Here is a 24862-nt window from a genome sequence, read left to right on the forward strand (position 1 = left end):
GTGGTAGAGAGACGAGTTGGACAAACCGAGTTGTTTGCTGAAGGTCTAGACGAGCTGGGCGACGAGATAGGTAGACCATGCAGTCAATGGACGAACTGCCGCTAGGCGAGGAGGTAGATGAGTTTTGCAGTCGAGGGATGAGCTGATAGCTAGACGTGGAGTTGGACGAGCTGACTAGCTGACAGCTAGGCGAGGAGATGGTCGCTGAGTGATGGGAAGAGCTTGAAGACGAGCTGAGGAGCTTGAGGACGAGCCGAGGAGCTTGAAGAGCTTAAAGGCGAGCTGAATAGCTTGACGAAGAGGAGCGAGCTAACAAGCTTCTTGGGAAGGGCGAGCTGACGAGCTACTTGAGACGGACGAGCTGACGAGCTACTTGAGACGGGCGGAATCCCGCGATAATCGCGCATTTGCATCTCACTTCTCTAACTTCTGCGGTCAAGACCTTGGTTGGGAAGCTCTTACCTCGGACCGAATCCGAGCATCTGGTAAATGACTTCGGACTCGTCCTGACCTCGCTATCTCTTCACCTCCCTTTTCTCCTCGTATATTTTGCAAAGCTGAGATGTCTGGACCATCGTACCGAGCTGAAAAGAAGCGTGAGAGGGAAAGAGCTAATCAAGAAAAGGCCAGGATCTTGTCTGACAGGGTCGTGATGTCGGGGACCCTTGAAGACAGCAAACTCCGACAAGGATAGCGAACTTGACAGCTTTAGGCGAAATGAAGACGAGAACGCTCATACGGTGAAGAGGGCCAGCAGGGTGCTGAAGCGGATGAAAGACGCCGAGCTACGGGTCCAGGAACTCGAGGTGAACAATATTGACCTCATGGCGAAACTGGAAGTAGGTAAAAATGCCTATCTTCCATCGTCCCCTTTACAAATGTCATCGAATCCTATTTATACTCAATACATCGAATCAAACGTATTAAAATACTTGCTGACTTCACGCCGCGGATCTCGCGTTATTAACGTCGTACGTTACGAATCTTCAATTCGGGTCTTTAATGCGCGGTTTAAGTCGTTCTTTTGATTTTTTGGTTTATATAAGCATCAAAAATTTGCAAATCAGATTTTTTGGTTTTCATTGGGATACATCTGTTGATTGAATGCATTAGTGAAAGCTTTGTGGACGTTTAGGAGAAGGCTGCTTAATGAATTCGTTGTATTTTTTTTCCCTTGGTTTCAGACATATGCAATGTAAACAGCAAACGGGAATCGTTGGGATTTATTGTCTTAGAACAGAATCATAGAAATGAACATAAAAAGAAAAAAGTCATAAAAGACATTAAGCCTTGCATGTCTTACGATTGTGTCCAATTTGCTTGCAATTGCCACAAGTGTGTTGTCTTCTAGGCTTCTTCTTCTCCATAGCAATCTCTAGTGCAGACTTAATTCTCGATTTCTTTGGTCTACCTGGTTGTTGACGAGCTTCCGGTGGTAAACATATCTTCGACACGACATTCTCGGGAACAGGTATATCAAAGTTCCTGGGCATGATGGCATTAGCATAGGACTTGCATAAATAATTCTTCTGAAAGTAAGGATGACACAATGATATCCGAGAAAGTTTTCGTTTTTCAGCAGCTGCAAGCGCGTGGGCACATGGGATCTTTTCTAGGTCAAACCTGCGACAAGAACATTTCTTGTCCTTCAAATTAACAACATGCAGAGATGCTCCAAACGTAACTTGTACTTGATTTGCATCTATGTCTTGCACACTTAGCAATTTAGCGTGCTCTACACGACTCTACAAAGAAGACAATGTCATTAGTTAGCTATAATCACCAATATACGGACGTGTATAAATTGTGTTTGTATTAGAAATGAAACCTGCAATATCTTCTCTACTCCACGAGTAAGATATGTAGACAAATTCAATGCATCATTCCTTCTGTCTGAAAACCATCTCGTCATCATGGATCTAATTTCTTCTAACAGTTGTACAATAGGAAGGCTTCTTGCGGGTGACATGACCTTATTCATTGACTCCGCAATGTTACTTGTAAGCAAGTTGTACCTATCACCAGGAAAATGCACACGAGTCCACAAACGTACATCAGCTCTTTGAAGGTAAGCATGAAGAGCAGGATTCAAAGCTAAAATCTGATCAAATATCCTTTCAAAATCGACTAATCTGAAAGCGTTTGCTGCCTTCTTTACCAAACCAAATGCATCCCGACCTTTAAAGCGAACTAATATATTCTTGTACAAGTGGTATGTACAGATTCCCCGGCTAGACTTAGGATAAACTGTCATTATTGCTCTTTTAATGGATTGGTGCCTGTCTGAAATAATGGCGAGACTTTCATCATCTGGAATCACACTGCTGAGTTGTCTAAAAAACCATTCCCATGAGGCATCATTTTCAGTATCAACAACGGCAAAAGCAATCGGGTATATCTGAAAGTTACCATCTTGAGTTGTTGCTGTAAGAAGTGTCCCTAAGTATTTTCCCTGTAAAAAAGTACCGTCAACAACCACCACTTTCCTCATGAAAGGGAATCCTAAAATACTTGCACCAAACGCAAGAAACAAGTACTTAAATCGCTGTGTTTCATCCACTTCAAGTCGCGTGAAGGTTCCAGGATTTTCCCTCCCTAGCATGTACAAGTATACCGGAAGTTGCTCGTAACCACTTTCTGGTGTATACCTAACCATCTCTCGGGCAGATCTTAGTGTCCGATAAGCCTTCCAGTAATCCATCTAATAAAATGTATTGACTTTAGTGATTAGTTGGTTGAAAACAAGGTGTAATTAATAAACAAAGAAAGCCAAGAAATTGGAAATCGTACCTTGATTTGAAATCGTTTAGTCAATGCTTCGGCAACGTGCATTGGGAGAACCTTAGGTCCAATTCCACCAACGTAATTCTTATAGAGCAATCCAAGTATTTCGTGAGTAGCTTGTCGAGAACGTGATGAGCGTTTAGTAACAGAACATGTATGTTCCGAAACATACACTCTCACCTGAAACTTTGGATACTCGTCAACTGGTGTTGCTCGCACTCTCCATCGACATCCCTTAATCCAACACTTTACAAAATATAATGTAGGAGTCGATTTCGAAACATCAAAATCAAATTTCTCTAACACAGTAAGTATCTTCAAACGTGTCTCCAAGTGATCTTTCGTTTCAAAACATTGACCAACGGCCAATCCCAATGACGATAGTTCTAAGGTCTCGTATGTAGCATCTCCTTTATCTTCTTCTACGTATACACTTAAACTCATCTTCTTGCTTGATACGTTCGTTTTATCTTCTTCTTCTGGTGGAATCCCATAGAGGCTAAAGTTCTCATCATCAGAATCTGTTCCGTCGGAATCATCACAGTAATCAAATCTACTCCCGTCATCTTCACCATCTTCAACTGCTTCAGATTTTTTTCTTTCAACAACGCTATCAGTATGAGTGAATACGTCAACGTTTTCAACGTTTTCTTCGACAATACCGTATACATCAACTGCTTTTGTCTTCGGCAAGTCGCTGCTACCTAAATCATCAATGATTTCCTCTTCATATTCATCTAGAACTTTCTCTTTTAATTCAACACAAAGTCGAACAGTATCATTCTTCGTTTGCCCCAAATAAGACTGAAACTGTCTATTATTACCAATGAGTACAGGTGGAGTATCTGCTGGTAATTGCTTTGATTTCGGGATCTTGTAACTCAAAATAACTTCAAATACACTCTTCTCGATATTGTAATCCTCATACACCATTTGGATGAAATCATCATAACTGGTTTGACTATTACCTTCAAGTACACGACAACCTTTTGTACTATCAACCACAAAAATCCATCTCGTTTTCTCATATACCCATTTACCACACACGAGAATTACTTGATCCATACCAAAGAGAGAATCGATAAACAAGGGAATCGAATTTGTGTCAAAGATGAAGCAACTAAGATCTCGAATAGGTAGAAGAATAATGGATTGTATTGAAATTAGATTTGGTAGGCGTTACAGAAGAAAAAAGAAAACGACAATGGCAGTTTTTTTCATTGGAAACCCTAGGCGTTACGAGAATATTCCTTGACTCAAATATGGTAATATTTCGGAAAAATCTGTCGCCTAATAAAAGTCTGTCATAACGTTTTCAAAAAAAAAAAAAAAAAATCAAGTCAAACCGGATTTAACATACAATCAAACCGGAAATAATTTAATTGAGGGCTAGCTAATAAATCTCATATAACAAAAAATTTCGAAATTTTAAAAATAAATCTGCCAAAAAAAGTCTGTTATTACTAAAAAGGTTATTCTAGTCATAAACAAATCGGCCATAACATTGACATGAGTAAATCTGTTATGTTTTGACACTGAAAAAAAAAACTGTCATCACTAAAAACAAATCTGTTATCACTATGTGACTGTGTAGTAATTTTATTTTTTAACAAAAATCTGTTGTAAAACACCAGATTTGTTAACAAGTTAATTAAATCTGTGATTACACAAAACAACTCTGTCATGCCTATATAACATTTTTCGAGGTTAACAAATCTGTTATAACACAACAGATTTTTGGGTGCAAATAGAAAATCTGTTGCCGCCATAAAGAAAAATCTGTGGTCCGAAAAACAAATCAGTGACAGATTTGGTTTCAACATTCTTACTTTTGAAATTTAAATAAAATCTGTGGAGACTATATGAAACAAATTAGTCACGGTTAAAAAATCTGCGAAAAAAAAAAAATCTGGCGTAACATAACACAGGAAAGTCTGGGGTACAAAACAAGTCTGTTGTAAAAAATCTGTGGTTGACCAACAAATCTGTGATCGATAACAAATCCGTCGCAACAAGAGCCACAGATTTATCAAAAACGACGATGGCATTTTCGTAAATAAATGTGGTTTTATTGCCTTGCTGGAATTAAATAGTAATGGCATTTCTGTAATATTGTTTTTCTCTGCAAAGGAAAACAAGGATAATTTAGGTATAATTATTACTCAAATAACTCATATTTTTAGCATTCCTTTTGGGTCTTTATGTATAAAATATGGGTTACTCTATTAAATTTCCCTTATTTTTAACTGAGAAAATCAATCATGAGAATCAAATCTCATCTTTGTTTGATCCTCATTTTTTAGAAAGAGACAATTAGATGCATAGACATATTTTTGAAAAGAATTAAGAAACAAGCAAATAGGTTTTGAATTTTGCAGAACAAGCGAGAGAAGATGCTACACTTTATTATTCACAAAAATAACTTATTTAGTTAAACCCAATTATTCCGTATTTAGCTGATATCAACTACTTTGGACTTCAAATATGTTCTTGATATTTGACTGAGAAACCATGAAGCCAAATTTGTAACATTCTATAAGAAATGTAAAGAAATAATAAAATAAAATAAAAAATTAAAGAAAGTGTCTCTTTAACCTATTGAAGTCTATCTCCAATCACATTTGGCTTCACTTCAATCCCATATTTCCCACAATTCAAGAGATCATACCCACTTTTGGAGTTCAAATCAAAATGCACAAACCCGGATTCTGGTTTAACACATGCATCTCCGGTTTCTATTTTCTCTTGTTCTCCACATAACCGAAACTCTTGAGAGGAATCACCACCATTAAGGTGTGAGATATCAGTAACCAAACCCGCCTTCTCGTTCTTACGATCACTTCCTACAAGTCCCGAAAGTGCGAGATTGAAATCCGAGAATTGACCCTTGTCTGTTTCCCCTGCATTACCACAAGGTAAGCTCTTCTGTGCTTTCTCTAGTAATGTCAACAAATATTTTCCTTGTGCCTCCATTCTCATCTGCAGTTTTTTCTGCACCTATAACACCGCAAAAACTTCGGTTTAAAACTTTTATTCATTGTTGTGAGAGAAGAAAGAAGAGATTTGTTACCTCGAGTTGTTCTTGAAACCGTTGTTGCGCATCGACCTGATGTCTCATTGCCTCAGCAAAAGGTACATTCCCGCTTTGTCTACGTGTGTTCATTAACATTATGTCAAACTCAAGCTTTACAAATCCATTATGTCGAGAGAAGGCAAATTCATATATAATATACCTTTGATGGTTATCAAATCTTGAATCATTGGAGATTCCTCCTTGAGAACAATTGTCGAAATGCACATATGAACTTCCTGTGAATACAAAAATCAATCAATCTTTGGTTTCTCAAATGTTATCTACATTAATATTCCTTAAATACATCATATGTATATATATATTATACTCTACTATAAGCTGAATTATATATAAATCTTGAATTCTTGATAATAATCATACATACCAGCATTTTCTTTGTTTTGTTCTGTTCTATTTTGTTTTTTGCCTTGTTGTTGACCAAGTCTATACTTCTGCATATAGAAACACATCATAAGAGAGAATATAAACCAACAATTTGTAGACATTATACATTATTATATACTCAAATTTGTATAAATTTGGACCTGTAAATGGCTCTTGAGATGGTACAGTGTTAAACCTTTTAATCCCATCAGCTTCAGAACCGATTTAGGAGTTGCTTCTACAAAACCAAACCAATAACAAATGTCACTAAGCAAACAGATATAATTACATTTGTAACCTATTAAATTTGAAGTTATCAAGCTACATAGAGAAGAATCAATTGAATCACTGGCATTAACTTAACCAACCAAACCGAAGTGAACCGGAATCATAATGTGAAACCGGTTATCTCAATTGAAGAATAAGAAAGAGTAAAAGAGCTATAATGTTGTTACACAGATACATCAACTGTAGATTTAACCGGACTGAACCGGAATTATAAAGTGAAACCGGTTATCACAATTGAAGAAGAGGAGGAAAGAGGAGCTTACTGTCAGCGCCACCGAGCTTAGCGACGGCGTCGACGAAGCGATCATGAAGATCGGCTGTCCATCTGAGCCTAGGTTTGGGATCTCTAGTCATCATAACTCCGCCATTATCGTAACCTAAACCTCCGAGATTCACTCTTTCCATTTAATTTTCCGATCAAACAAAATAATGGCGGGAAACTCAGTCGGAAGAATGAATCAAATAACTTCGAAATTTTCCTCTTCTCAAGGATGTGATCGGAAAGAGGAAGCGTAAACTCAAAAAAAGGAAAAATGGCAATCGAACTACGAAATATTGGTCGGAAAGAAAGTGGAAGAAATTTTGTTAAAGATGGGAATGCGAGTGATTAGGGTAAAGAGATAATCGGCGACGAGAGGACGAGATAAATAGAAAGAAGTGTGATGATTGATGGAGAAAAAGAGATCAGAAAACTTTTTGAGGAAAATCTCAGAGAGAGAGAAAGGGAACTTAAAAAAGTCGTCGCGGTGATGATGATGATGGAGGAGGAGAAGTGGTGACATTATTCGTGACTTAACGTCAACCTTCGGTTAATATAGTATTATTATAATATATGTATAATACAAATTATGGATCCAACACTAAAAGTTTGTTTATATACAAAAACAAATTGTATCCATATCGAAATATTATGATAATAAAAAAGAAAATAGTAATTATTAACGTTTTTTATATCGATTTTGTGAATAGTATGAAAGCAAAACATAGCAAAATTTTATTGTATTATGACTGATTAGTGATTTATTGCATACAAACGCAATTACCAACCGCATATTACTTGCGTTTTTAATTGTGTCTATGAGATGCTAGACCGTGTATATGTCATGTTGTAGAATAAAATATATACATGATTGCGTACTTTTTTTTTTCTTTTTGTAATCAATCAAGAGGTATTTGTATATTCAGAATCGTAACATGGGAGAGAGGAACATGGCCCGCATCATGGATATTTGTTTACTATACCTAGATTATTAATGTCCAAAGAATATATAGTTTCTAGGAATTATCATTTTTATCATTTGAATAATTTATATGTTAGATTTATGTGTTTTTAAATCAGATAACTTATGACTAAAGGTTTTGTCTCATTCTCATACAATCCATGAATCAAAATCTCTCTCCATGTTGTTCCTTTATTTAGGTATCATATAAATTTATCATTCATATGTTGTCGGATAGTCTCAATTTGAGATAGAAGAAGAAAATAAACATAGAAAATGTTTCGACCAAATTACTAAATTAGTAATTTGTTATTACACATTCCACATTACACATAAATCAATTCCGAATAATCAAATAAAATGAAATTCATTTTTTTTTTGATAAAAGATTTGATGAAATTCATTGTTGTATTGTGACCTTTTAAAAATTGTTTTAAAAAAAAAACAAATCGTTGTATTCGGCGACGATCAATACATGATGAGTGATGAGCGGTGTCAAATTCCGACAAGAGCGACATAAAACCTTTTTTTGTATTTTTTTAAAAACAATAACAATAATAATTCAATGGTTTTAAAAAGGAATTTATATGACGAAAACAAAGTGCATGGGGCGAGCATGTCACGTAGACTGCCAGCGTGGAATATTCGCCGTCGGACAAGGAAAATACAATAATCTGAAACTCACATGTTCGACGGTGGGGGTTTAATGGTATTTCAACATAGGACACGTGGACGGCTTTGTTACTCTTTTGTCTTTTACGTTTGTTGAAATTGAGACCCACAAGAAATACACACGTGGAACCAAGGCCGCTTCGTTCGACCGCAATCGTTTTGTCCTAACCAAACATGAGAATGGGTGTATTTTTCAATCCAAAGCTCGGTTTACACCGGTACAATCTGACTAAACCGAAATATCATATAACCGGACCGACTCGGGAAACAAAGTTTCTTCTGGTTTAGCTGGAAAATGTACTTGAGAAAAAATCATAAGCCTAACTTGTTTCTCTTTTCAAAACCGATCAGTCTTAACGCCAATTTCACCATATTTCGAAAACTCAATTTATTCCAATGAAGTTAAACTGAAACATAAAGATTTTTTGAGTACCAGTGAGCAAAATTATCTGGTAAAAACTGGAAGAGACTGGCTTTCATCGTAATCATACTGTTTCATGCTCTATCTCTCAATTGCAGAAATTGAGTTTCTTCATGACTTTCGCATATGCTGGTGGTACTAGTCCAGGTTGTCTCAATCTACGCTTCGATTTCTTTGACTGCATCAATTAACAAAACAAATTCTTTACACTCAACATTTCTCAACCTGACTCAGAAATCTTACACAATGATGAAACCCCGAAGAGGTCCAACAACAGAGATGGTATTGTAAAATACAACTTTGCCTACCATTTGTCCATTTAGCTAAACAAGGAAACACCTAAAGACTCGAAGTTCAAAACTAGTTCTATCCAAATTTAAGTTCACTATCACCAGAATCAGCTGTTGGGCAATTTTCGATCAGTTCTATCCCTAGGTATTATCATACTGTTCCTCTAGAGGCGTAGGCCAAAGAATGAATAAAATTTTCTATCATCGATATGAGGAATAAGGTGTTGTTACCTTCAAATGTGCGTTGTGGCGCTTGCCTTCTTTCCAGCGACGGATGGTACCATCATTTAGTGGTTTAAACCTGTCTTTGAATGACCTGAGATATAGATTCAACACAAAAAAAAATTGTTGAGAGAGACGCCCAAACTATTACTAACAAGATTTGTTGATAATCTGGGAATCAGAAGTTTCAGCACGTACGAATAAAACTTAATCTTGACTTTCTTGACTTTTGATGTGATTGGAGTCCTAGGTCTCCACTTCTTCTTCCATTTTGCCATTTTTTCCTTAGAAGTGATATTTCGTACTTGAACAAACTGAAGGCAGAGAGAATCAAACGTACATAAGATAAGCAATCAGATATAAATCAATGTTGGTACTTCGTAGTGATGATACTCAAGCACACCGCCTTTATCATCTGGCTTAACGAACATGATATCAAAATGCAAGAGCTACTATGAACAAATAATTCTATTTTCGGAAAACACGCAATCAAAGCCATGACGATTCTTCTTTCCTATGATCAAACAAGGGGCACAAAATTCAAGAACCGTACACAATAAATCCGAATGTTAAGATTCCAAAGAAAACATGTATGTATCTTATGAGATTGAGTAAGCTCTTTTTTTTTTTTTAACAAAAGAGATTTAGTAGGTTAAAACTTGCAACGTAGTGATATATGCAAGCACTGACTTGTATCAGTTGGATTCAAAACAAAGTGCAAGTAAGCTTATTAACATTCTTTGAATTAGTATTTAGTAATCCATGTTGTTGATTTTGTTTCAACAGAACATATAGAAAATTCAGAAGAAGCTAAAACTATATACCAATTCAAACTATCTAGCTCGTCACTCGTCAGATCTTGTCCTCCTAAGATTTGTCTCAATCAGCAGATATATATAAAGCAATTGAAGCTAAATTCTGGAAACTTACGTGATGAGGAACAAAGGTAGTGCCCATGGAGCTAACATTCGACGGAAAAACTCCGGCGGCGGGAACGAAGCTCCATTTGGTGGAATTGGCAAAACCTAGGGTTGTTGTTGTTAAGTGACGACTCGGAGAAGGAGAATGGTGAATGAGACGGTGAGGAGAAGCACCGTAAAAAGAGAGATTCCGATTAGATTGGAGAGAAATGGAACGTAGCTTAGTGCAAAACCTCTGCATTGTCGTCTCCAAGGGGAAGAACAATTTTCTGATTGAAATGCGAATTTTATAAAAGAGAAGAAGTGTGTGTGACAAAGCTTTGGGGTTTTTGGGAAATGATTTTGAGTGTTTGGTTATTAGGATAACTCTATTCTTTTTTACTCTTTTTTTTTCTTGTCATCATTCTCTTTTACTTTGATAATGGTAAAATGTCTTTGGGAAAAAAGCCAAAAAAATACCAAACTAATTTGTTTTTTTTTTGTAGGCGAAGGGGACAACGAGTCCCCTTCAAAATATTATTATAAAATTAAACCAAATTACAAACAAATACGCCGTGAATACGAGATCCCACGATAGTCTTCATCAAAAAAAGATGAGATACAATCCGAACAAGAATCTAGTAAATGCAACCCTAAAAGGCATAAAAATGCATAATTAGCCAAACCATCCGCAAAGTGATTCGCCTCCCTATACACATGAGACAATTGGACCAACCAATCCTTTGATAAAAAGCCATAGCACAAGCGTGCTAGGAACGACAAGGGATGAGTATCGCATATCCCCGTCTTAAGAAACCCCGCAACCATCTTCGAATCAACTTCCAACTTTAACCGAGTAATCTTGTTCTCCCATGCATAATAAAGCCCATAGTAGAACCCCCAAAGTTCTGCTAAAGGAGCCGTACATACCCCTATATTAAAAGCAAAACCTTGGACCCAGTTCCCCACCGCATCTCTAATGACCCCACCAGCCGTGGCTAAACCCGGGTTACCTCTTGAGGCTCCATCCGTGTTAAGTTTGAACCATCCTTCATCCGGTCTTGACCAAGCAATCTGACGCTCCACTCTAACCCTCTTAATCTGACCTCCATTCGCAAGACAATGTGCTTGATACACATCTTTTGATATCTCTTTCACAAACTGGGTACGATCACGGCACTTCCTATTCTCACCAAAAACGTTCCCGCATCTCCACTTTCACGCCCATCACATTGCCATACTGAACACTGTCCCCCACGGTATCCCCTCTCTAACCACCTGACTTCCCACGTTTCCATAAATCCACTCTAGTAATGTTTGAGTGTAAAAAGGTCTCTGGAGAGTAGGTGGAACAATACGGTTCCATATCCCCATCATCGCCGGACAATCCCTGAGAATATGGAGAATAGTTTCATCTCCACTCTTGCAAACTTGGCAAATAGCTGTATCACATAAGTGTCTTCTCTGTCTCTCAGTGTTAGTCATAATAACCTGATGAACAACTAGCCAAAGAAAAACTCGCACTCTTTCCGGTGTCCGTTAACAGCTGGGTTTGACACCGTTAAAATTTGACACCGTTAGATGATTCCGTAAAATTTAACGCCGTTAAATGATTCTGTAACGTCCGTTAACGGTTGAGTTTGATTCCACTAATAATTTATATCTGAGATATTTTGTGATTACAAATAATTAAATGAGGTATTTTTACTCTAATTTAAAAATATTGGGTATTAAACTTTTAAATTAAAATTAGTTTTTTTTTTTTTTTTTCCAAATGTTTTTATATTCTAGTGTTTATGCTTATTAGCTACGTAGACAAATTTTGATACATTTGGGCCTGTGTAGCTAAATAAATTGGGCCTTTCACATGAGTAGATAAAACTAATAAACCTAAAAGAAATCGTCTTGTTGAATTCGCCGTTTGGATCTGGCTCCATTGGAAAAAAAAACTAGAAGCAGATCTGTTGAAGTTAAGCCGAGATTCATCAATTCGTGTTATTTGTCTCTCTTGATAAGCAAAAAACATCGTACGAAGAAGAAGAAGATGACCTTAATTTTTTCTGAATGAAATCTTAAAATTCCCAGAAAGAAGAATGACGAACAGCTCGTCATCGAAGAAACAAGCTCAAGATCAGCCAGAAACTAGCGAACCCACTCTCAAATCTCTCAAAACCAAGATGACTAAATCCGACGAAAAGGTCCGTCTTTTTCTTTCTTCAATCGAACTCAAAAGAGCAAGTCCACTTATTTTGTTCTGTAACCTCTTCAATAAATTGGTCATCATCACCAACTTAAAAAAAATCTCTCCTTTTTTTGGGTTAAACAGCAGAAGAAGCTTAAAGACATTGAAATAAGCGTTCCAATTGTGTATGGTAATGTAGCATTCTGGCTTGGCAAGAAGGCTAGTGAGTAAGTATACTTTTTTGGAAATTGAACTTCTTTTGTGAAGCAAAGTTCTTATTTTCATCACAAAAGTTTTAAATTTTCCATTTTTACAATACCGTTAAAATAATGGAGAGACAGTTTAGGTTATTGGTTGTTGTTAGTGTTTTAGTTCTTTTGGATAATGACGAGAAGTTCTTATAGGAATGTTGGAAAAGGTTATATTTTGACAATACCCTTAATAAGAGAGACAGTTTACATAAATATCCATTAAGTTTTATTGGTTTGTTGCTAGCGACTTAGAGTTTTAGTTCTTATAAGAAACTTAGGAAGGTTATATTTTGACAATACCCTTAAAGAAGAAAAGTGTTTTGTGTTCATAAGATTTCACTTAAATTTGCAGGTATCAATCTCACAAGTGGGCAGTATATGTTCGAGGGGCAACAAATGAAGATATCAGTGTTGTAGTAAAGAAAGTTGTATTTCAGCTTCATTCTAGTTTCAATAGCCCGACTAGAGTTATCGAGGAGCCTCCATTCGAGGTATCGGAATCTGGTTGGGGAGAATTCGAGATTGCAATGACATTGCATTTCCACAGTGATGTCTGTGATAAGCCATTGAGTTTGTAAGTCCCTTTCAATAGCATTGTTGTTAAGTAGGAAAATGCCAGCAATTGGAAGAGTTACTTATGAGTTATTTGTTGTTTTGGGTGGATACAACAGATATCATCATTTAAAGCTATACCCTGAAGATGAATCAGGTCCTTTGACAATGAAGAAGCCTGTGGTTGTGGAATCTTATGACGAGATTGTCTTTCCTGATCCTTCAGAAAGTTTTTTAGCTAGGGTTCAGAATCATCCGGCTTTGACCTTTCCAAGATTACCCTCTGGTTACAACTTGCCTGCTCCTAGTATGATCTCCTTATCTAAAGCTTTTTTCATTCCTTAGTTTAAGTTGATCATTGCCTTAAAATGTCGTCTCACACAACAAATCTTATGACTAGTGCAAGTCGAAGATACCGGGAAAAAGAAGAGAGGTGATACGAAAGATCATAGTTTGGGACAATGGTTCATGAGTTTCTCTGAAGCAGATGAGTTATTACAGCTTGCAGCTGCTCGTCAACAGGTAACTTTAAAACATTTAACTGTGTTTTCTAAATTTTTGATACTCAGTTTAGACTATTTTTGTTGGTCTATGTTTTGATGAATTTGGATTGGTTCTTTGTTGGATAGGTTCAAGCTCATATTGCGAAACTGAGGCGACAAATAAGTTTGCTAGAGGGACAGAATCAGACCGTTAAAACAGGATCAGACCTGTGAATCTGATTCTGTAGCCATCATCTTCCATTGAGCGGGAGATTGGCATGTTGTAACTGTATTAGCATAGATTTCCATTTTTCTTGTATTAATAAACACAAATAAAGATTAGTGTCAAGTTCTTATCATAGGCTCTCTCCTCTGTTCCAGTTTCATAGACTGCAACTGCAAAATAACTCTTCCAGATTAGATAAAGAATGCTTTCCAAAATCCTCGAGATTTCGTACCATTCTTATAACAAGGTCTCTAAACAAAGAACAAAACTTAGGATTATCCACATTGTATGAAAAAATGTGAAACAAGAGGGCATAACTGAAATAATAAGGAATATAGAGGGGGCAAAATGAGCTGGTGGATGATCCTTCATCGGATTCAATTATCTCATCTCATGAAGAGCTAATCCGCAGGAAGATTCTTTCCAGATTCTATTGCAGCACCTTCACAAGGTTTAACTCCCGTCTATGGAAGCTGTTGATGCAGTGCCAAGAGCAATCTTCCAAACATCACCTCTCACAAGTTGAACCACATCGTATTTAGCCACGGTTGCACTAACCAAACGATAGAACGGCATTAAGTTTGAACATCTGAAGCAACATTAAACACAATCAACATAATAAATACAAGTCAACAAGCTTTTAAATATCAGTGTTTCATCTCGGGACGCCACTGTTTATTTCAGTGTTTATTTCATCTCAGTATTAAGTTAGAATATTAGTGTTTGGGTTATCGCTTGTGCTTCCCTTATGCTATTTGTACTTTTGTTTGTAGATTGTCACTTTTCTTTAGCTTTTAGTACATCTTTGTGTCTTCTGTCCAAAATTTCGAAAATGTTACATATACTTAACATTGATACAAAAAAAGAAAAAACAAGCTTGTTAATATCACTTAACACTCCATTGCGAAGATATGAACTTTCAAAAGTGGAACAATTACTTATTAAAAACTGTTGTTTTATCAAATCTCACTTTAAGGAAAAACAAAGATTTGCAAGAACAGATACTGAAAAACTCTTACTTGCATTGAATTCAGATTAGTCAATAAATAGACTTTACAAAGAAAGCAACTGAAGCTACGAAACTCTCGCAACTAAACTAATGTCACGATTCTTTCTCCTACAAAGGTGGAGACTTATTCAAAACTAGAAAAACCAATAAAGTTGCAGAACCAACACAAAGATGCAGGCCCAAATCCAAACCGATTGGGCTTTATTCTTCAATCCCTCCCTTAAACCGAAAACACACTTTTCGGTTTATTCTTCTCTTCTTCTTACTCCCATTCTTCCCCGAAGCTCTTCAAACACTTCACGTTTCACAGCCTTAGTCATGATGTCTGCAACTTGGTCTGTAGTAGTACAATAGTCAAGTCTAATAGTTCCTTCCTTCACCAACTCTCTGAGAAAATGATACCTCACATGAATGTGCTTACTTCTTCCATGTAGTACAGGATTCTTTGACAACTTTATGGTGGAGCTGTTATCACAGAACACAAGTGTGCCTCCTTCTTGTCTGCAGCCAATCTCCTCCAAAACGTTTCTGAGCCATACCGCTTGACACGCACCATAAGAAGCTGACACAAACTCTGCTTCCGTTGTTGATAATGTCACAATTGGTTGCTTCTTAGATGCCCAAGCTATAGCTCCTCCACCTAACATGAACACATAACCAGAGGTGCTCTTTCTGTCATCGACGTCACCGGCATAATCACTATCAACGAAGCCAACCAACTCTGTAGCACCACCACGTTCATATTGAATCCCGAGATCCAACGTACCTTGAACGTACCTCAAGATTCTCTTCACAGCCAACAAGTGTTGCTCATTTGGACTTTCCATGTACCTACTAACTAGATTTACAGAGAAAATCAAGTCTGGTCGAGTGGTGGTTAGGTACCTTAAGCTCCCAATGAGTTGCTTAAACTCAGTTGGATCAACAGCATCACCAGCTCCAGCTTTTGTTAACTTCTGTCCGGGCACAATTGGATTCTTGACTGAATTACATCCCTCCATTCCATACTTCTTAATGATTTCTGCAGCATACTTTCTTTGGTTGATGAAAATACCTCTTTCATCTTGTATGACCTCAACTCCCAAGAAGTACTTCATCTTTCCAAGATCAGTCATAGCAAATTCCTCCATCATAGAATTTTTAAACCCTTCAATCATCTCCATCGAGCTTCCTGTGTAAATAAGATCATCCACATACACACTTACCACCAAGAAGTCACTTCTCTCTTTCTTCACGAACAGTGTATGTTCACAGTAGCACTTTTCGAACCCTTCTTTACCAAAGAATTCTTCTATACGGCTGTACCAAGCTCTTGGAGCTTGTTTTAGGCCATATAAGGCCTTCTTCAATTTGTACACCTTGCTGGATTCTTCTTCCACTTCGAATCCCTTAGGCTGCTCAACAAACACATCTTCCTTTAGGTCTCCATGCAAAAACGCACTTTTCACATCTAGTTGAAAAACACTCCATCCTTTCTCTGCAGCTAAGCCAAGAATCAATCTGATAGTATCCCACTTAGCTACTGGTGCAAATACCTCATAGAAATCCACTCCATATCTCTGATGATAGCCCTTTGCAACCAGTCTTGCTTTAAACTTATCAACTTCTCCTTTCTCATTGAATTTAGTCTTGAAAATCCACTTCAGCCCAATCACCTTTGCTTCTTCAGGTAATTCAACTAACTCCCATGTGTTATTCTCTTCTATGGAGGTTATCTCTGCTTCCATCGCCTTTCTCCACACCTCTAATTGAGCCGCTTCTTCAAAGCAAACCGGATCACCTGGTCCAATGAACAACGCAAGAACTTCATCTTCTTCATCTTGTGTTATGAGCACCCGGGCGTTTCCAACAACATAATCTTTCATCCAAACTGGTTGTTGTCTCTGTCTAACACCTCCTGTTCCAACAGCCGGGAGATTTTGATGAACCGTTTCTGCTACCGTTTCTTCTTCTTCTTCTGTTTCCTCTTGATCTTGTTGCCCGTTGTGGTTTATTTCTGGACCCTCTTCTCCTGCAGGTTCATGATCAGAATTGTCCCACACAAGTTCTTCCTCCAGCGACTTATCTTCCCATTCCCAGCCTCTTTCTTCGTCAAACTGAACATCCCGACTAATCAATATTTTTCCTGTTGCAGGGTCATAGAGACGATAGGCTTTGGATTCCTTGCTTACACCGAACATCACACATTTGATGCTTTTCTCATCAAGCTTGATTCTTTTCTGGTACGGGACAAGAGCATATGCTAGGCTGCCAAATATTCTTAGATGCTCAACTGATGGTTTCCAGCTACTCCACTTCTCTTCCGGAGTTATGTCATTTAAAGCCTTTGACGGACTCCGATTCAGTATATACACTGCATACTGAACAGCTTCAGGCCAGAACTTTCTTGGCACTGACATCTCCATTAACATACACCGCGTCATGTTCATCACGCTCCGATTCTTTCTTTCTGCGACCCCGTTTTGTTGTGGCGTATATGCTGCGGTGAGTTGTCTCTTGATTCCAAATTCCTTGCAGTACTCGTCAAACTCCCTCGAATTATATTCTCCTCCTCTGTCTGACCGCAAACATACCAATTTTTTTCCTGATTCTCTTTCGACTTCAGCCTTAAATTCCTTGAAGAACTGAAATGTTTCTGACTTCTCCGACAACAAATAAGTCCAACACTTCCGGCTAAAGTCATCTATAAAGTTCAAAATGTACCTTTTCCCACTGGTTGATGCAGGATTTATCGGTCCACAAATGTCTGTGTGAACAAGCTGCAGAACCTGAGTTGATTTCCACGCACTCTCCTTTGGAATTGACTCTCGGATTTGCTTACCCTTTAAGCATATATCGCAAACTGCTTCTTCTTCTCCAAGATCAAACTTTGGTAAGCCTTTTACCATCTCTTTTTCAGCTAGCGATCTCAAGCCTTGATGGTTGAGATGTCCAAATCTCTTGTGCCACATATTGTTAGCTTTGCCGATCACTTGAAGGCATCTTGTTTCTTCAGTCTCCTTTGACTTTTTCACAGCTGCAAAAACCACAAACATGCGATTTTTTGTCATCGTTGAGTGCATCACCATTCTCTTCTCTGTTTTGTGCCACACTTCACACACATCACCTTCAATGATGAATCTTAACCCTTTTTGTTGTAGTTGACCCACGCTAAAGAGGTTATTCTTCAACCCTGGCACAAAGTACACATCTGAGATCACTTGAATTCTTCCATCAACTTCAAGTCTCAGCTTTCCCTTTCCTTCTACCGCCATTCTTCGATCATCTCCTAGTCTCACGTTCTGCTTAAAACCACTATCCAACTCGAGGAACCACTCTCTTGTACCGCACATGTGGTTACTGCATCCCGAGTCCAAGAACCAAATTTGTTTCTCTTCATCACCAATCTGTTCTACATGAGCCATGAGAAGCAGATCTTCCTCCATCTCAACATAATTCGCTTCTTTCTCCCAACTTGGACACTCCGCCTTGTAATGTCCCATCTTGTGGCACTTGAAACACTCTACCGTGTCTCTGTTCACATAGCCACGCCCTCTTCCTTGGTAACCCCCTCTACCTCTTCCTCGGCTTGGACTTCCTCCTCTGCCTCTTCCTCCATCCGGTCTCCATTGAGTTTCAGCTTTTAACACTCTCTCTTCCACATCATGTCTACTCAAGTTCTGCTCATGCACCATTAAAGAACTTTGAAGCCCATCCACCGTAAGCTCCTTGATGTTGTTAGACTCTTCTATAGCACACACAACGTATGTGAATTTTTCGACCAATGTTCTCAGAATTTTCTCCACTACTTTGGAGTCTGGCATGTCTTCTCCCAGATTCCGCATATCATTAGTGATTTCCATCACTCTTGAGAAGTAACCCGTGATTGTTTCTCCAATCTTCATCTCAAGAACTTCAAAGCTTCTCCGTAACCTCTGCAGTTGAGCGCTTTGAACCCTATCATTCCCTTGATATTTCCTTTTCATTGACTCCCACAAGTCCTTCGACGTCTCCTTCTGCAGAATCGTCTTGAGAATCGTCTTATCTATTGATGCAAATAGATAGTTCTTCACTTTGTGGTCCTTCACCGTCTTCTCCGCCAACTCTGTTCTTTGCGCTCCGGTGAGGATCACGTTTCTCTCCGGCCTTGGAATTCCCGTCTCAATGATATCCCACCACTCCTTTGATCTTATCAGATTCTCCATGAGCATAGCCCAATGCTCATAATCACCATCGAATTTTGGTATGATCACCGACTCCTTTTCACTCATGGTGTTTCTCTTTTGTACCAAGCTCGTGACAAGCTCTGATACCACTGTTGTTTTATCAAATCTCACTTTAAGGAAAAACAAAGATTTGCAAGAACAGATACTGAAAAACTCTTACTTGCATTGAATTCAGATTAGTCAATAAATAGACTTTACAAAGAAAGCAACTGAAGCTACGAAACTCTCGCAACTAAACTAATGTCACGATTCTTTCTCCTACAAAGGTGGAGACTTATTCAAAACTAGAAAAACCAATAAAGTTGCAGAACCAACACAAAGATGCAGGCCCAAATCCAAACCGATTGGGCTTTATTCTTCAAAAACCATAAGGAACATTAGCAAACTTAATAACCTACCTGGTGGAACCTGCAGATTAATTGGTAACAACTTGTCTTGTGGGAAGGTTGTTAAAGGGTGAGGTCTTGAGTTCGAGGAACGTCAAGCGCACCAATAACCTACATGTGGGGCAAAAGGGCCCATAAGAGAGAAGTTAGGGTTGATGCGCTGCAGCTCTAACTGGGTCTACGAGTGAGTTGTTACAAATTTGTTAATTCAAGAGGTATTTTCCCGACAAATTCAGCGGAAATGTATTTAAAATGTGGCAAAAGAAGATGTTTTTCTATCTTACAGTGCTTAAGCTGAGCCAATACACACGTGAGAATAAACCTATTCTCCTAGCAGATAACACTGACCCTCGTGCGCTTGGGAGCATCCACGTTGAGAATATGGTGATTTCTACATCCAAAGTCGCCTTTCCGATATGCTGAACAATATGTATCATAATGTCAAGACTTAGAAGGAGTTGTGGGATTCTCTTGACAAGAAAGTATCGCACCGAAGAAGCTGGATCTCAAAAATAAGCGGTGGACTCACGACTATTGATGGAGAAAATTGAGGAGTTGACTAATCCCCTCCATGAGATACATGCTGAAGGGAGGAGACTATCAAGTCACTTTTTTTAATTGAAAATTTCGTTATGGCTGGACCAACTCCAAAACTATTTCAAGTTTGAAGCAAAAGTGGATGAGTTTTCAAGACTCGATCTTTAGGCTCCTTGTTGAGTCAACGAACCGGAGACAAATAGGAGTTGGTGTACAAATTCGCAAATTTAACTCGAATATGAGCATCAAACCCAAAAACAAGGAAAATGGCAAACAAGGGATAGACTCCTATTTGTTTTCCTTGTTTGCCATTTTCCTTGTTTTTTGGACCCAAATTTTAGTCATTTTTGCTTCCCAACAACCTATCTAGTATCTATACTTCAACTTGTAAAAATCACCATTTTATGAATTTAAGACAGAACATAACCCAACCAGCTCCAAATAGAAAAATTAGTAATCATTTACTCAAAAATGTAATAATATTAGCGTGTTAATCTGAAGACAGCTTCTCATCTACTATGCTCCTTCAATCAAAATTAGCAGTTATTTACGCTCAAAAAAGAGAACTGAATGAACTCAACAACACCGATAATGTATGTGTTCATATAGTATTGTCACCTAAGAAGGCGAAAACCCGTTTCTTGAAAATGCGGGCTAAATCCATGATTTCGGTATTCCTCATTCTCTCAACACTGCTTTCAGGTTTTCCAAGTAAGTTTCTTTTACGGGATAATCTTGTGGCTGCATCAACCGTTAGACTCGCCATGTCTCTGCTCGTTGTTAGTTCCTTTAGAATAGTAGCAGAGCTTGACAAGCCAGAGACAAGTCTGTTTAGTAATATCAATATCTCTCTCATCAATAGTGTTCTGCGCCAGTAAAACAAATAGATTTTTGTAAGTCACTAGATTAAATTTTCTATTTGTAAATCACCTCGGTGTAGAATAAACCTTGCTTTGAAGATTTCCGCTTTTGGATGAAATTCTGTTGATTCCGAGTCTATTTCAGCAACTAAAAGATGAAGTATCAGCATTAAGAAGCTGCTGTCTTGAGGTAGCTTGTGACTTGAGAGTAGTTCATAGCCAGAGTTTCCTGAAGAAGCTGCTAGAGCCAAGATCATTATTACATTCCTACACAGTTCCAGATCCTGAAAATCAAATAAACCGAAAGCTGTGTTAAATAATCCAATTGCAGTACACTACTTAACACGAGGGTTTTTTTTCCGGTTTTTTAATTACCTCTGATGTCTTTCTGGGAGAAGTCAAACAATCTGCTAAGCCTTCAAAGATCTTACCAAATGCTTCCAAAGCAAAGAAATTTCCTTCACTATCGTTTTCAGTATCAGAGGAGTTCTTTTCCTCATGGAGAGAATCAAATGTATCGTATAGTTTAGGACCTTTGAACCGAAAATAAAGAATATATTAGAGAAGAAAGAAACGCAACTTTGGCGAAGATGGCTTCATCATAAAACCAAGAAATATGATCTTCAAGTAAGTACTTACAGTTGAGTAGCAAGTAAAAAAGATGAATAGCTTCTTTCCGTACATGTAAGCCACCTTCTTTTCTTAAAAGTAATGAAATGCTTTCAAACACTTCCTTGGAGACAAAACTGGCCAATGAAAAGAATTTAACGTTATATGAATGCAGATGTTCATATGAACAGACAAAGAAAACGGTTTTGAGTGCTTACCTTTCTCTAGCAGTATAAGCATCGGTGCTCATCACGATTATGTTCATTATCGACAATGCTTCCTGTTTCACATCCTGTTCGGTTCTTTTACTAGCAATTTGATTCATCAATTTAAACAGAGAATGCCAGTTTGCATCCCAACTAATAAGGGATCATGAAAAAAAAAATCATTACAATGATGATTTATGGTTAATGTAAGAATTTAGAGTAAAGAAATATTGGAGAAAGTTAGAGAACTAATCCCAGATAGAGAGAGTAGATACCTGGCTTCAAATCTCTTTTCATCACCACATATATGTTCCAACAGCACATGTAGTACACGCAGAGATCTATGAACAAGAACGGCCTGCACAACAGATGAATTAATCAAGTCACAAAAAAAGAGGAGAAATATAAAAAACATCCAGAAAGCTACAACTTGCAGATAAAGCTTTGAATCTCAATCCGACTTACAGTTTCCGCTTTACAAAGATCAAGTAGTGGTTCAACCAAGGTCTTCAAATTTACAAACCCATAGCTGATCTTCAGAAGACATAGGCGGTTCAATTAGATAGTCTGACCAATAACTTATACATCGACAAGTATAGTGTTTGAACTAAAAGCCACACCTTTGTTACTGCAGAGTATAATTGATACACTTTCTCAGATTCTAAGGCTTTAGAAGATTGTCTATCTGACGAGGTTTTGGCTTCCTGTTTGTTAAGTTCTTGAGGAGGCGTACTGATTTTCATAAAACTAAAGAGAATCTGGAGATCTGTTGAACAAGCCAGTAGCAACTCTGAGATTAGATTTTTCCTCGGATCTTGATAATTTGAGGTGCGCCAGATGTCTAGCAGTTTCTTTGAAAGGTCAGAATGATTGGCCACATCAGCCTGAACACCAGTGGTCTTGAAGCCTGACTTAAGCCAAAGCAAAAAATAATGAATAGACAACCAAGAAATTTTGAACAAAATAAAACTTTCAAAAGCGTCAAACTAATTATTGCCAATATCAACATTCACGTACTTCTTTTATCATCTAACGCCATCCTAGAGTCGTTTTCTCGATGATTTACTGAAGAAGTTGCGACATCTGGTTCCCTGTTTCACAAGACTTCTTAATTAGACCACAGTTGGTGATTTGCAACAGATAAGGAAAGTGCACGTAAGCTAATGAACGGTAAATTCAAATTCTCCAAACAGGAGATAAAAAGTGTGGGTAACCGCTTGCACCACAGTTACTCAACATTACAAAGAGTTTCACCTTCCAGCATTGCGATTCACTAATTAAATTTGGTAAAATTGATAAGAATGCAAAATCCTGCAAATGGTTGAACCCTATCATGATATATTCTACAAAACTAGATACATACTTAAAGGCTGCTAACTAAGAATTAGATCCAAGTACATCAAAAACAATCTAAAGATCCAATTTAGATGCGTCATTTCGCCTAACAAGAAGAGAACAACATTCACTCACAAGTCTATCCTCTTAGAAGCATGAACCGTAGAACATTGCCCTCTATTATCATCAGCACACAAGTTTCTAGACTCTGTTTCTTTGCTTTTCCCCTTCTTAAGCTGAGAACATTCTTGCTCCTGGAACAATCAAAGATAATTTCAACACTATATATACATGAAAATGGAAACTCCAATGAACTAAAAAACTCAAAGATATGAATATACCACATCCAGCAATTGCTTCGAGACACGTTCCAGCTCCTTCTGTTTAATCAAATACCACAAAGAACAATATGAGAAACTACATCTTTGTGATCACAGAGAACGCAATAATAAAACGAAACCCTAACCTTTAAGCGATCAATTTCGAGATCTTTCTCACTATCACAGCGACGATTCGAAGTAGTCGGAGAGATAGGTTTAGCAGCAGTAACAACAGTAGAGTTAGAGTAATCCATTAACGCGTCATTGAAACCGCTTACTACTCTTTGAGAGAGTTCTCTCGGCGGAGAATAGCTTAAGAAAGGATCAGGAACTTGAATTTGTTTCCGTTGTTGTCCCGCTGAGGATTGTAACTGCATAGGGTGAGATAAAGACGATGAAATCTTCGTCGATGGCGGAGGAGCCGGTAGAAACGTTGGAAGATACGGAGGAGGTAGGGGGCGATACATATCGGCTTTTTTCAGGGTGGTTTCGATTGAATCGATGGCGAGGAGAAATTCGTCGTTAAATTCTTCATCATTTCCACTCATTCTCTTTCTCTCTATCGCTCGAATGACTGATAGCGAGTGAGTGGGAAAAGAGGCGAAATCGAAATACCCATTTAGTGAGCAGTACGCCTGACACGAATTCGGATATCCGGAACAATTGTGATATTTGTTATTCGATTGGTTTTAACGGAATATCTGATTTTGTGATTTACTTTAATTCAAAAAAATTTGGATATCTGAATTTTTATGTGATATTTTCGAATATCCATTTTGATACTGACATATTGTACATGTAAATATTAAACAAGACTGTAAACTATATAACAATATCAGATATTCAAATTTTTCATTTAACATGCTTTCAAAATAAATTTTAAATAGCAAACATAACCGTTGTTGTTATCACCGGTCATCAAGTTGTTGTTATCACCGGTTATCAAAATGTTATCTAATTAATTCCAAAACATAACCTAATAGATTAAATTGTCATTGATCAAAACATAACATAAAAGAAAAATGAGCAAATAAACATCTTAACATGAAAACATAAGGTAACAACAATATACAAACTATTTATGATATCTATATTTACGGATCCATCGTAAATAATCATCTTTCGCTTTAAAGTTTTTGATGGAGCAGTCGGTAAAACTTAGGATCCAAAAAACTTTTTGTACTATTACTATTATTTATGGTTAAAATTCTCTTTTTCTTATTAACTTGATTTCTTTATGTGTTTTATATTATTTTTATAAATAATTGAAAATCATTTTTAAAATTTGCAATATTTTATTAATATTGTAAAATACCGTCATAATAAAAATTATTATGGTAAACCATAAATAAGATTATTTAGTAATCAAATGACATTGATCTAATATTTATATTTTTCTTTTCTGAAAAAAACTTTCTGGTTCGTTTCTGTTCCGGTTTTCAAAACTCT

At 37.4% G+C, this 24862-nt stretch overlaps 5 protein-coding genes, 1 long non-coding RNA gene and 3 pseudogenes across 13 annotated transcripts; 2 read left to right on the top strand and 7 right to left on the bottom strand.

Annotated features, from left to right (window-relative positions):
• Positions 1-45: 45 nt before the first annotated feature.
• On the bottom strand, positions 46-864 carry AT5G45573 (uncharacterized protein; the record flags this gene model as incomplete). Its single annotated transcript, NM_148092.1, has 5 exons — positions 46-174; positions 231-413; positions 463-566; positions 644-785; positions 835-864. The coding sequence occupies 5 exons, from the start codon at positions 862-864 to the stop codon at positions 46-48; spliced, it is 588 nt and encodes a 195-aa protein (NP_680397.1).
• A 419-nt stretch (positions 865-1283) lies between these two features.
• Positions 1284-3717, bottom strand: AT5G45576 (annotated as a pseudogene; the record flags this gene model as incomplete). The annotated part of the gene is made up of 1 exon: positions 1284-3717.
• A 1379-nt stretch (positions 3718-5096) lies between these two features.
• Positions 5097-7332, bottom strand: AT5G45580 (Homeodomain-like superfamily protein). 3 transcript variants are annotated; one of them, NM_001344633.1, is made up of 6 exons: positions 6793-7296; positions 6403-6479; positions 6243-6309; positions 6018-6093; positions 5855-5933; positions 5097-5781 (listed from the first exon to the last, which is right to left on the bottom strand). In NM_001344633.1, the coding sequence occupies exons 1-6, from the start codon at positions 6932-6934 to the stop codon at positions 5380-5382; spliced, it is 843 nt and encodes a 280-aa protein (NP_001330443.1). In that variant the 5' UTR covers positions 6935-7296; the 3' UTR covers positions 5097-5379. The 3 variants fall into 3 exon arrangements, with proteins under 3 accessions (NP_001330443.1, NP_001330444.1, NP_199371.2); NM_123926.3 differs by having other exon boundaries at positions 5333-5781; positions 6793-6931; NM_001344634.1 differs by having other exon boundaries at positions 5168-5781; positions 6243-6479; positions 6793-7332.
• A 1134-nt stretch (positions 7333-8466) lies between these two features.
• Positions 8467-10628, bottom strand: AT5G45590 (Ribosomal protein L35). Its single transcript, NM_123927.4, has 4 exons — positions 10285-10628; positions 9553-9668; positions 9364-9448; positions 8467-9020 (listed from the first exon to the last, which is right to left on the bottom strand). Exons 1-4 carry the CDS (start codon positions 10513-10515, stop codon positions 8931-8933), a joined length of 522 nt encoding a protein of 173 aa, NP_568647.1. The 5' UTR covers positions 10516-10628; the 3' UTR covers positions 8467-8930.
• Positions 10629-10962: 334 nt separating this feature from the next.
• On the bottom strand, positions 10963-11627 carry AT5G45595 (annotated as a pseudogene; the record flags this gene model as incomplete). The annotated part of the gene is made up of 3 exons: positions 10963-11060; positions 11204-11441; positions 11532-11627.
• A 458-nt stretch (positions 11628-12085) lies between these two features.
• GAS41 (YEATS family protein) lies at positions 12086-14157 on the top strand. Of its 2 annotated transcripts, none has more exons than NM_123928.4 (6): positions 12086-12451; positions 12580-12662; positions 13039-13260; positions 13358-13545; positions 13639-13760; positions 13868-14157. In NM_123928.4, the coding sequence occupies exons 1-6, from the start codon at positions 12347-12349 to the stop codon at positions 13952-13954; spliced, it is 807 nt and encodes a 268-aa protein (NP_199373.1). In that variant the 5' UTR covers positions 12086-12346; the 3' UTR covers positions 13955-14157. The 2 variants fall into 2 exon arrangements, with proteins under 2 accessions (NP_199373.1, NP_001190475.1); NM_001203546.1 differs by having other exon boundaries at positions 12238-12451; positions 12583-12662; positions 13868-14071.
• A 450-nt stretch (positions 14158-14607) lies between these two features.
• AT5G06735 lies at positions 14608-14843 on the top strand. The gene has a single exon (NR_142943.1). It is a non-coding gene; the product is annotated as an other RNA (long non-coding RNA).
• Positions 14844-15203: 360 nt separating this feature from the next.
• AT5G45605 lies at positions 15204-20045 on the bottom strand (annotated as a pseudogene; the record flags this gene model as incomplete). The annotated part of the gene is made up of 1 exon: positions 15204-20045.
• A 470-nt stretch (positions 20046-20515) lies between these two features.
• Positions 20516-24176, bottom strand: SUV2 (protein dimerization). 2 transcript variants are annotated; one of them, NM_123929.6, is made up of 12 exons: positions 23560-24176; positions 23435-23473; positions 23229-23347; positions 22776-22849; positions 22379-22665; positions 22224-22292; positions 22034-22116; positions 21771-21911; positions 21583-21689; positions 21319-21476; positions 21031-21227; positions 20516-20949 (listed from the first exon to the last, which is right to left on the bottom strand). In NM_123929.6, the coding sequence occupies exons 1-12, from the start codon at positions 23959-23961 to the stop codon at positions 20685-20687; spliced, it is 1941 nt and encodes a 646-aa protein (NP_199374.4). In that variant the 5' UTR covers positions 23962-24176; the 3' UTR covers positions 20516-20684. The 2 variants fall into 2 exon arrangements, with proteins under 2 accessions (NP_199374.4, NP_001331674.1); NM_001344635.1 differs by having other exon boundaries at positions 20544-21227; positions 23560-24025.
• Positions 24177-24862: the final 686 nt, after the last annotated feature.

This window comes from Arabidopsis thaliana, chromosome 5, assembly GCF_000001735.4.
Source record: "Arabidopsis thaliana chromosome 5, partial sequence".
Taxonomy (NCBI): Eukaryota; Viridiplantae; Streptophyta; class Magnoliopsida; order Brassicales; family Brassicaceae; genus Arabidopsis; species Arabidopsis thaliana.